This window comes from Necator americanus, chromosome III (assembly GCF_031761385.1).
Source record: "Necator americanus strain Aroian chromosome III, whole genome shotgun sequence".
Lineage (NCBI taxonomy): Eukaryota > Metazoa > Nematoda > Chromadorea > Rhabditida > Ancylostomatidae > Necator > Necator americanus.
Window position 1 is genome coordinate 22,777,842 of NC_087373.1, and position 12,647 is coordinate 22,790,488.

At 40.6% G+C, this 12,647-nt stretch overlaps 1 protein-coding gene across 2 annotated transcripts; it reads left to right on the forward strand.

The window, feature by feature from the left end:
- Positions 1-12: 12 nt before the first annotated feature.
- RB195_010558 (uncharacterized protein) lies at positions 13-11,993 on the forward strand (the record flags this gene model as incomplete). Of its 2 annotated transcripts, none has more annotated exons than XM_064191625.1 (18): positions 13-144; positions 1,575-1,771; positions 1,953-2,049; positions 2,154-2,240; positions 2,295-2,450; positions 2,525-2,614; positions 2,682-2,780; positions 2,897-2,968; positions 3,077-3,216; positions 3,302-3,446; positions 3,690-3,895; positions 7,204-7,294; positions 8,082-8,288; positions 8,352-8,551; positions 8,605-8,716; positions 8,776-8,865; positions 11,734-11,844; positions 11,928-11,993. In XM_064191625.1, the coding sequence occupies 18 exons, from the start codon at positions 13-15 to the stop codon at positions 11,991-11,993; spliced, it is 2,298 nt and encodes a 765-aa protein (XP_064049208.1). The 2 variants fall into 2 exon arrangements, with proteins under 2 accessions (XP_064049208.1, XP_064049209.1); XM_064191626.1 differs by having other exon boundaries at positions 25-144.
- Between the last annotated feature and the right edge of the window lie 654 nt (positions 11,994-12,647).

Below are 12,647 nucleotides of genomic sequence, written 5' to 3' on the forward strand. Positions count from 1 at the left end.
CTAGTCAATAAGATGACAACGAGTATGGCTGATCCATTAGATTTCGGCGAGCAGCAGAGATTTGATCAACTTCATCACCAACAGTTGGAACAGAAGCTGTTTAACACGGGTCCCAGAGCGTCAAGGACACTTCCTACGGCAACGGTGAGTTACTACGTTTTTCACTATATGTGCATTCCAAGTTCGCAATGTTCTTCACTATTATCTTCGGGACTTCGGATAGAGACTAGTGGGGTTCGCGCTCTTTTCTTGCCTTTCCCTGCGGTTTAGTTCTAATCGATATCTGGACTTTGGTGGTGTTCCCTTGTTTCCCTATGTTAAATCATTGCATTAAGAAGTCGCGCTCGCCACACACTTTGTATTGAAAGTCCCAGTAGACTTGTTTATGACATTCTTGTATCTACATGGCAGAACTTTGTCTTCTTCACGATATCGATGTCTCGTTCACCATTCCATATTGAAGGGCATGTCTTTATTTTGTTTTCCGATTGTATTTCGCTGCCTTCTTCTTGTTAGAGTCTCTAATACCGCTTAGTAAGATATGAGGAGCGCAAAACTAGTGGAATCATGATCATGGTCCAGGTGCCGTTATTCTGTCTCTACTATCTACTCTCTAGCGCTACTTTTGAAGTGCTTGTTTTCGATAAGAAAAGTAGGCCAGAATTAAGGTTCGCAAAAATAAAAGTAAATGTTTCTCGGATTTCTCTTCACTGCTGATTATCTAAAATGCACGGTTTTGCGTGTTAGTGGCTTCTAACACATCTTAGCATAATTTAAAGTACGTAAGTTTATTCACATCTAAGAGATCTTGGTGCAGTATAATTCGTAATTGAATGAGTTATAAATTATGTTGATGTTATGGCATCAAGACATCTGTTTCCTTCCAAAAACACTTTGAATTTTTGTATTGGCGTTGGCATCAGCGGAGGGTGAAATTACATCACACAAAGGCATGCAAGCATAGATGCGATAGAGAGGAGCCGGACGCTCCTCAGGTGAAGGGGTTCTAGCTCATGAGGTGCTATGAGTCAATTAATGGGGATCCTTTTCCCAACCATTCAAAAGTGAAGGAGGTCGAAGCACCGGTTCCGACAGTCGCATCTATGCAAGAAATAGAAGGGAAGTATGTGCGAGTTCAAGTTAAAAATTTATCCCTGTTTTGTTCTCATAGTGACATTAATGTTTTCCTATTTTCCAACTACTATTTCATTTTTGTCGTTGAAAGACACTTTTATTCACGATTCTAATTAACTCTATTTCTGTCAGTTAATTGCATCGATGTTTTTTTTTTCGATTTATTTGTTTTGTATCCTTTTTATCATTTGTATATAAGCATTCTTCTGGTAGTTTAGTTTTACTCATTGGCCCTTTGCATTTTGTTCTATCTGTCTTTGCCCCGTTAAATTCTCTACATGGTTGCTGTTAAGCGACACATTGATTCTAGCTGAATCTGTCATGGATTTACGTATTTTTTTAAATCTCTTGGCATGGAAATGTTAAAGGTAAACTAAGAAGTTGTGAAGAGGATCTTTTTTCTTTCAAGTCCTTAAATTTCATCTATTCTGGATTTTCAGTCCCAGAATTTGCCTAGTGGTGACGGCTCAGCTTCTTTTCCAAACTTGTGTCCAACTGATGTTGCTCTACAACCTTTTAATGAGGACAGTATTGATGGTCAAATGCGAGTCTTTGCTGCACCATTTGTAAACGAATGCAGCAATTTAAGTAGCGCAGGCTCAATTTCGGATCGAGAACCGGACGGAACACCTGGGAGGTACGATCAAGTCAAAGTTTACAAAGATTTTTTTATTAGGATTAATTAGGATTTTTGTTTTTGGTTCGTTTTTTTTCTATTCCATCTATAACAACTTGCAAATAGTACACGCCACGATATTTCTTGTCCTGTAGGTTCTCTTTCCTGGGTATCTCTGAAAAACTGTGTTACGCAATTCCAGATGTAATCGTTCTGGACCTGAGAAGAAATCAGTCCGCAAGCGGCGTCGCGGCGACGAAACGCCGAAGTCAGAAAGAAAAATAACGGATTTCATTAGGGTAAAGATAATGCTTTTCTATAATCAACTAATGTGATAAAGCGCATTATGCATACACACAGATTTTTTTGTTTTACCACCACAATTATTTAGTTATAATTGTAGGGCCAAACGAGTCCAAAACGAATGGTCGTGAATTCGAACGGTGAGAACTATTTGAACGAAACCAATCCAGTTGTGGGCGTTGGTGTGGTACGTCTAATAGTATTCTCTGTTCTTCTTGCTGCTGCTTATATTAAGCTTCAGCAACGTTGGATGACAACGTCTCCAACTCCTCTCAGTCGCGTAACGCCAACAAATCCTCATTACTCGTCTGATTCAAACAGCAATTCAAACCAAAGCCCTCCTGCACCCCCGCCTATACGGTTGAAAACCGACTGTGAAACACAAACTGATTTTGAAGTTGGTTCTTAGCAATGATTTTCCATCGTATTCCTGTCTGTTCTGATCGTTTCAGCACATCATTATTTGTTTAGGAGCTTAGTGTAGCTCCACCTGAAGAGATTGCCAAAAGAGATCGCTTGATACAAGAACTAAGGAACCAACTTATTGAGGAACAAAATAGAGTATGTAACTAAATTCAGTTGTATGTCCATTTTAGTCCTCATCATTTCATGAAACATGCACTTTCAGACCGCAAATGAGCGACGGAAGAACGAATCAGCTAAGGAGGCTCTAAAAAGGATACTCATTGAGAAAAATACCATGGAAAGAAAAGCAATACGAGATAAGGTTTCTTGTTTTTTACTTTTGACTCTCGTAACCTGCAGTATGTTAACAAAAAAAATATAATTAAAAAGTTGAATTTAATTAATTTAATTAAAATTAATCAAAAATAGAAATTACAGACTACTGAAAATACGCCTCGAATAGGTCAGTATAAACTAGTTCGTCACGGTGATTCCTTCCGAGAAGTCTGGGTGATTTCATAGTTCTTCGTTTTGTTTTGTTTCTTCTCGTTTTTCTATGTGATATATTTATGAAATACCCCGTTTAAGCATAAATCTGAAGTGTTTTTTCTTTGTCAGGTTGATGGATGGGCACAAGAAGAGCTAGATAAAAAAATGCAACAGATAGCTAATGAAAGAAATGAAATTGCGAATGCTTCAGCGTTGTTGAAGAAGCGAAAACCTGTTGGAATTGCGAAGGAAGGTAGCACACCAAAGCGGTTTGTTTTCCATATTATTTCGTGGATTTTTTCTCGAGAATGGGTTTGTTTATGAACTTTTGACCTAGATTATGGTTTTTTTAAGATCTGCTGCAAATTCCTTGTCTGCACAATTAGCAGCGATTCAAACTGATGGATCAATGCCGTCCACATCGTCCTCGGGCGATGACGCGGTGTTCCGCCGGCCAGAAGAACCAAAAGAGATTAATTATCAGGAATATATCGAGCTGGTACGTTATCTCTTATCTGTTTTTTTTTTCGGAATGATGAAAAGGAACTAAAATTGAAAGAAATTATGAGTGGATGTCATTGCCTTTTTTGTGAGAGGAAATCTTATCTGTCTCCTGTGGTTTTTTTTTTGAGTGAAATAGAAATTATAGTAGCTCATGTCTTTTTGAGCCTCATGTTTTTCAAACGCTTTTTTGAACCCCGTATCCATGGTAAACTTGTCATTCAATGTCCGTGCATTTTAGGATGAAATTTATAAGCTTCGTCGTGAACACATGAAGAAGGAGGAGTTGGAGGTTCTTGCTGAGAAGGAAAAGTTAGATAGGGAGCGCCAACTTCATTTACGAGAGTTAAAGAGAGCCAGTAATGAAAGAGACTCCCGCTACAAGGATCACGAGATGCTCAATAAGCGATATTTATTGCTGTCTCTGCTTGGGAAGGGTGGATTCAGGTACTTACACACAGTAGTTATACCATTTCTCATCATTATCTTCGTTTCTGACTGCAAATTTAGTTATCTTTTTTTTTTATTATTTGCGTTCATTGTGATGTTTTTTTTTCCAAGATATGACTCTGCTGCTTTTAACAAGAGCAGCTGTTCGGTCTTACATATTACATATATCGACATCCACATACATCTTCTATTCACTATCTTATTCTGAACGTTGATAATTGCACTGATATGTGAAGTCGACGTGCAAAGGGCATTATTTCGTAGACGGTAGACGTCCGCCTTGCATTGCAATGGTATTGATTGCGCGTTGTTGGAGTCACATGTACTCGACATTTTTAATCAGGCACGCTCTCTCGATGCGCAGTGACCAGCACTTTGGGGCAATGCATTGCAGATTCTGCTGAACTGATTTTTAAAACTCGTGAAACTCGTGGCGTGTTATAGAGGTGTAGAGGTTCACTTTCGCTTGTACTAAATTTGTTACTTTCGTTTGTTTTGACTGCTGTTTGGGTGTTTCTTCGATGCAGTCCAACAACGATGAGTTCGTTGTGCTTAAATTGCGCACTGGTGATTTGCACCGTAGAATGCGAAACAATTTGAAATCGGCTCTTACATCTCAGTCTTTGCAGGACAAACACTGAGGTTTGGAAATGATAATAACATTTGACAATCAGCTAATTTCTGTCACGATTTCGGTGAAAATGAGCTTTTATGCGGAATATTTTCTAAACTACAACATATTCAGAACGTTCTTGTTTTTGCCACATTTTCAACTGAGGAGATGTGCGAGCCATTATTATCACTACAAGTTGTGAAGAATACAGTACATCCAGCCGAACTTCGGGTATTAAAATTGTCAACAGATTCGCTGTGCCAAGAGGTCAGTGCTGTCAGCATGTCGGTGTATCGATACCGCCGAGGAAAACCAAATCTTCTGTTCCTGATGGTTTGATAGCCTTCACTATTGTGTGGGTCGCATACACGTTCGCCAACCTCTACGATTCTGAAGCAAAGCCGAAGGCAGTTGAGGAATTCCAAAGTAATAGATTAACTTCAAGCACGTTGTATTTTACTGTTTCTTAAGATATCACCATTGGAATCATCCAGATCAATTCTGGGAAATATGCAACCTTTCAAGTTTTCCATGAATAAGGAACATAGACATACGAAATGTGATCGGTTTCTAGCGTTACATCTCCACATAGAAGGGAGCTAGAAGGTTCGGTAGACTTCGCATGAGCCAGTGCTCATTGCTGACCGTATTGCATTATGCATGCATGACTTCTACTTTTCGGTATCTTTCTTTCGACCACCAAGAGCATTTTGCATCGTCTTCAGTATTGAAGAAGTGGTGTTTTATCAAATAAGAAAGTTCTCGGCGTCAATCAATTCATTCAAGATACGCCCACGCTTTAGGTCTCCGTTCGAAATATTTTGAGGTTTTTCAGCGCGTGTGCGGCTTGTGCAGTGCCGGGGCGAGTTGAAGTATCAAGTCAGTGTTTTGCCTTCGCAGACAAGGCTAGAACCGATTTGTCGACTACTGGTAGATGAAAAGCCCGGTTAACTCGGTGTAGTGCTTGGTTAACTAGTATGGCGTGAACCGTACCTTCGACCTTGCATTCGCAGCGAAGCGTCATACCACTGCGTTACACCCACAGTATTTAATTCAACAGGAGAAATCGGCGTCAATAAAAAAATCATTTTCTCTAGTTTCTCCACTTCATCTGGTACGTAATCATTCTATTCACGAATGTTTCTGCATTTTGTATAAAGAGATCTAAAATAACTACAATTCTCAGAGGAACAGGCTTTTTTCGGAAGCTTCCGTACCACATGTGGTATAGGCATGTTAAATACAAAAACCCAGCTTGTTTAATATACAACACACTGGTTAGTTACTCACTGTCTAAGTTGCGTCTACATTTGAGTTTTTGGGGTTTAGAGGCGAAGCTTTGGCAGCGTTCAGATTTTAGGAGTAAATCCGGTAACCTAGAAGAGATTACCTGTCCGGCGAGGACGGAGAATGATGGCGAATGTTACATTTGACGATCCCCTGGATCCTTTCGTTTCCGGTTACTAAATGTATTTTCACAATCTATATTTTCTACTGCATTCCTTACGAATTTATTATATTATTAAATATCCGCTCGGAGTGTTCTGGAGTTTGTGGGAAACTCACCGTTGATGTTTCACTGAAATTGCCCATATCATATCAACATATCAAGTTTCTCTGTGATATCTAGATCTTTAAGATGTTGGAGGAGGGCCCTTAATAGGTTCTGTGCCACTTTTTAAGTGTTTTGTAAAAGCAGCTATGCGGAGAAAACCAAGAGAAGAAAGGCTTTTATCTCGGAATTTCGATAGTATGGAATGAATGGTCTTTGGTGATCACCGTGATCGGTTGAAATAAGCATTATGAGAGTAAAGTTAGGATAGAAGCAAATTACTGAGACATATCATAGGAGAATGGTCACAGAACAATGAATGAAACGGCTAGCTAGCGGGGTTCTGTCGTTGTTTACAATCCGTTAGAAGTTGATCAACGAACAGTTCTAATACGGCACCATTTGACCGGATGTAGATATGTTTTTTCCTTCCTATTCCGACTTTGATTCTTCCGTATACTTTCCCAGGCCAGTTTCCGAATGTGAAAACACACGACAGTCTAGGATCCTGTACGCCGCATAATATCTGCCAGGAAATTTTTTTTTTAACAAGCATGTAAAAGCTCCAAAGTTATAGGAGCGTTAGGGCGCACTAGTCTTACGTTTGCCTTTTTTTTAGCATGCCCATGAGTTTCTGTGTAATAGATTGTGAAACAGAGATAGTACCATAAATTCAATATTAAGACATTGACAGCGCTACTTTTGACTTAAGACATGCGAAAACTGCAGGTCATATTGTCTGAACTGGAAAACTGTAAAATACTACTTTTTTCTTCTTTGTCTCATATATTTAAATGCGTTACTTTCGTTGTTATCCGGATCAAAAGAACAAGCGCAGCCATTTTGATGCCCGATTATAAGATCGTGACTAGATTCTTGTCTTGACATTTTCTTTTTTTTTAGACAAACTTGCAAGTTAGAACTCTGTAAAATGAAACTTTCTTCTGGTGACTTATAGGATAAACTTCTTTGTGGGTAGTTAAGTCGAAAAATCTATTTGTTGCGCTTTCCAAGTGTCCGTATTCGTCTATTTGTTAGGCTTTCTAAGTGTTCGTATTCGAAGGAAAAATCCGGCTGTTGTTGTGCTATGCTAAGTCACTACTAGCTCAATTTTCGTTCGTATAAATAACCACGTTGCAGCGAAGTCTGGCGTGCCTTCGACCTTGAGGAGAATCGATTTGTTGCTTGCAAGATCCATCACGTGAACAAGGAGTGGAAGGAGGAAAAGAAGGCAATTTGTTTTTTGTTTCTTACATATGTGTTATCTCTCATCTTCAGCCAGCCCAAGCAATATTGTGCTTGTCCTTTTGGAATATCCATTTGCTTCTTTTTACCATCATGCTTTCTTCGTTCCTCTTAATTTTTGTTCGAAACATTTAACGGATTTTTGAGTACTTTCGACGCACAAATTACCTGACAAGTTACTTTTCGAATTTGAGAGTTAGATCCTCTGGCAAATCTCACAGAATAGATTGAAAAAGATACACAAAGTAAGTTGATCTTGTTAGGTTCACCAACTCTCCCACACTTGGGTCTGTTGGACTTGAACTATTATATATATATATATATATATATATATATATATATATATATATATATATATATATATATATATATATATATATATATATATATAGTTGCGTAAGCGGCTGCGCTCGAAGCTTACGTAACTGTCCGTGCTTCATGTCACTTTTACTGGACTATATACAGGATGGTAGTTCAAACGAAACGACCTGAAAGCAGGGGCAGTTGCGTGAGCGGCTGCGGGTTCTGGAGCGTAGCGGTTGATGTTGACGGGACACTACTCATCACTGCAGTCCGGGTGAAGCTAGCGATGGTCCCACTTCTATCTTGACCGCTATCCTCAACGCGCCCTCTTTGTGCACAGCTATTTACTGCACCACGCTTCTTATCATTCGACTCGGTTGTAATTCTAGACATATGCAATGTAGTTTGCATTCTATTCCTCATTCTGTTACTGCTATTATTAACGTCAATAAGAATTTAGTGTTTTCCAGGCCAACTATGTGAAACATGCAATGCGGGAGAAAGACATTCATAAGACACTCGACCACTGTCGCATCGTGAAGCTGTTCGACCTTTTCACGATAGACAATCATTCGTTTTGCACAGTTCTTGAGTACTGCACGGGTAATGACCTTGACTTCTACCTCAAGCAGAACAAGTGCATATCAGAGAAAGAAGCGCGAAGCATCATCATGCAGGTTGTTCTTGAATATTAGCTATCTCCTTTTTGCTGTTTTTCATCTCAGGCAACGAAATTTAAGGTTGTGTCGGCGCTTGTGTATCTAAATGAAAAGAAGCCTCCTATAATACACTATGATCTGAAACCCGCTAACATTTTGTTGGAGTCGGGAACAACTTGCGGAGCGATCAAGATTACTGATTTTGGCCTTTCGAAGATTATGGAAGGCTCGTCTGACGATGACAGCATTGAACTAACATCGCAGTTTGCTGGCACGTACTGGTAAGCGGTGGAAATGTATTTGAACTTTCATTGTTTTTAATTTTTATTGGCAGGTATCTTCCACCAGAAACATTTGTCGTCAGTCACGCTCCTCCCAAGATCAGCTCCAAAGTGGATGTATGGAGTGTTGGCGTAATTTTCTACCAGTGCATCTACGGGAAGAAAGTGCTTACCTAGAAGTGTTTTTTTTTTGTTTGTTCGCATTTTTGACACATGCATTTCAGCCATTCGGGAATGACCAGACGCAACAGAAGATACTTGAAGAGAACACTATTCTGAAGGCTAACGAGGTCCATTTCCCTGCGAAGCCACAGGTATAAATAGAAACTTTCTTTTAAATTTATTTCTGCATTGAAATATTCACTGGTAAGAAGTATCTCAAAGGATTTCCTCAGGCTTAGCAGAAAAGGATCATCTCACTAGCTGAATTTTACGTTAAAGATAATGTGTCACAAAATTGACGGTGTTGGGATCCTTCTACGAATTGATAGCGACAGAAGTGTAGTTCACAAGCATGAGCGTGATCATACTCAATTCCGTATAGCACTAAGGCGTGAGAAACAACCTTGGTCACACCCGTGTCCTGCAACTTGTTACATGATAGAACGCGGGCAAGTTTGTCTTTTCCAGTGTCCGCAGTGCGGTTTACACATGAACATTATATAGCTTACGCGTTTACAGTTCAAATAAGCAACGAACGCTGCGGAAGCGTTGTAGATTGCTTTCTGTTTCACACGTATTTTTTCTGGATTACTGGGGAATTGGGCGCGATCACGCTCATATTCGTTAACTGTACCCTCTGGTGTTAATCAATCCGCTTAGGATGCGCCCCTTTCTGCCTAAAGGATAGAGTGTCTGGCGTCAATTCAGAATCGTTTGAGGTTCACGAACGTGTAACTGACCTATGCAATGACATGCGGTGGCTAACCGATGTGTCAAGCAAGTGCTTTATCCTCCCAGACAAGTCTGGTAACAATTTATCGACCCCGCATGGATGAAAGGCTTGGTGAGCACTAGGGCGGATTCGAACCTCCGATCGATCGTGAAGGAAGCGGAACCTCCAACCGCTACACTACACCCACCCAGTGTTGGAAAACAACATGTAGAAATTTCAACGAAGTACGATTACAGAGGCAGGTGTGCCGCAGTCGGTTAGAGGTCCATTGTGGCCAGAGGGTCGAGGGTTCGAAACCGCCCTAGTGCAAAGTCGCTCCGGGGTCGATAAATTGGTACCAGACTTGTCTGGGAGGATAATAAACAATAAAAGGATAATGTTTATTATCCTCCAAGACAAGCATTGACTTGATCATCGGCTGGCCCCCGCAAGCCATTGTATAGGCCAATACGCATTTCATTTTTCTCAAAGATTACGAATTCCAGTAAAAAAAACGCGTTGGCGCATCCCATGTGGATTGATACACCAGTGACTTTATACTTTGCCATTACACTGAATCTGTTGGGGAAAGGTCCACCCCGAAAAACTGCTGTGTACCATTTTGAGGGTAGGCTGAATTTCGTAAAAATCTTGTGATTGCGCACAGGATTGCTCGCCTTAAAACAAATATCTGTCAATAATGCGTATAGAAATAACAGATCCGAGACAAACTGAGTTCTTCTTGAGCATCATCGTAAAGCAAGTTCTACTGATCAACTGCACCTGTTCAGCCATTAGCTTATACAGCCGTCGCACGACCGCACTTCTGGGTGGCTGTCTGCGCCCCCGGTGCAACAGAAATCTGCGAGTCATAACGCGCATTAGCGCTAGGTATTACCTCGGCAGTAGTGGATCTTTGGACTACATATTTCATGGTTGTATTAACCAAATAGTGCGCTTTGACTCCTTAGCAGAGAGGTGTGAGATCAGAATTTTCCTTTTGAGTCATGTTGAGAACTCGAACCCCAGTTCTACTTATTTCGAGGTGAATTATCTTATAACACAAGTTTGCTCATCTACAGGGTCTGAATGGTAATCATCGAGGAAAACAGTAAAATTTTACATAAAGCGCACTAGTGGATTATAATATGGTCAGCTCTCGAACTTTACGTCTACGGAGGCTGCAAGACAATAGCTGCAGATAGAATGCAGTACGCTGCGCTAAGGAAATGGCTTGTATGCATTATTCCGTATGAGGAGTAAAAACAAACAAATAAACGCAAAAAAAGGGACACAGACAAAAATGAAACACTCATTATACAAAAATACTTCCACCTTGGAAAATACGACCAACAAGTGAGTCTTATGTGAGAAATAAAAATAACGTTCTGTTCCCAAGTGGAAAGAAACCAAAATTAAGGAAAATTAAAAATTTGTAAATTAAGGCGCAGTAGTCATTGCGTTTACGTTTAGCTACATGTTTAGTTTAGGTACAAACCAGTTGCTTTCTTGTTACAGTCAAGTCAGAACTACCTGCAACCTGGTGCTATTGTTTAAACGGCTGCACTTGACATTAACGCTCTTGAGGAATCAGCAGGCGGAGATCTTTTTATTCCTCGACAGTTGTCTGAAGTGGAGGCCGGCAGTGATTGTCGTGTTCGGTAGCAACAGCTTCCAGTCGACGTAAGTCGATAACCCCAGTTGCACACCACCAGACGGAGAAGAGACCGCTTTCTGGCATAAGAGTCTCTCAGCTCCAGGCACTGTTGATCAAGCGGTAGCTCATGTGGAGTGCACCGAAGGATAAGGAGACGAAGATCTTTTGATTCCTCGCCTCTGCAAGCTGTCAAGTCGAAATGATAGTTTTGTCTCAGGTCCTCTTCATATTACAAAAATTCCGGTAACTCTTCAGAGGGATCTAGAAAGGAAAATTCGGTGTTCCAGAACTTATTGATTAACCAAATACATTGATGAATTAGTTGACTCAATCCTAGTGCTGTCTGTTTTTCTATTTTCGGATCGGGTGAGAGAAGTAAATGGTGGTGGTAAACCCCTGATTATAGACGGGTCAAAAGTGGTTGGTTGGTGCACTTGTGCAAGCGGTTGCGTTTGAAGCAGCGAGCTAGCGGTAGGGATCGAGGTGGGGAACATCACGATCTGCAGCGATGAGTGGTGCTAGCAAGGGTCCCCTCTCGATTCTAACCGCTACGTCACACCGCTTCGAGCGTAGCGAGATTAGATATAGGGGTTTTTGGTAGTGATGTAGGTTATTAACTCTTGCTCCAGATCAGCTCTGGTTTGTTTACAGGTCAGCCCGGTAGCGCAGGACTTCATCCGACGTTGCCTACAATACAAAAAAGAGGACCGTGCGGACGTGTTCGAACTCATGAAACATGAATTGTTTCGACCGCGAGGACAGGTTAGGGCTGGATTATATCATCTATTGCTTGCTTATACTGACTATATTTGATGATATTCTACACAAGCTTCTATTCGTTGCAGAAAAGTGGGCCACCTTCATCACCGAGCATTTCGCGCACTCTGTCGAAGTGTGAAGTAGAGGAGTGAAAGTGTTGTTGCACTCGCTTCGCTCAAGTCTGCCCAGTTCTGTTTCTCTCCTAGCGCTCGAAATCGCTCACGCAGATGTCATCTTTTCGAATAGTAGTTGTTTAGAGTATTGAATGTTTTTGATTCGTGTTAAGCATATGTGTACTGGGATTACTCAGTTAGGTTTCTAAGGATAAGTACAAACATTACTGTTATTTGTGCTGATTTAACCATGCGAGGTTAGTTGAGTTCAAAAGTGAAACTGCCCAGTCTGCGTATGCAATTTGAGCTGATCCATCTATGACAGGTGTGGGGCGTGGTAACACCCCATTATGCAACTTTTCGAGTTTCCTATTTTTCTCCTTAACTTTTATGTGAATATTTCCGGTGTTAGTAATCAATTTGCTCCTGTTTTTGTATCTTTGTTCCAGCTTGCTGATCCAATATATTCCGCCCTCACTCTTTCATCTTGTTTATATTCTATCGCTTGGGAGAAGATCCTTACGAGGTTTTCGTCTGTATAACTAACTATCATTTTATGAAGTAGCGCACACTTCTTTTTCTGCGTGTTTTTTTTCTTCCGATAAATGATTTTGGTGGTGCAATAGTCCGCCATTGATGTTTTCCTTTTACGTGACATGACAGTGTCTGGTCATCTTAGCTGGGCACACAATA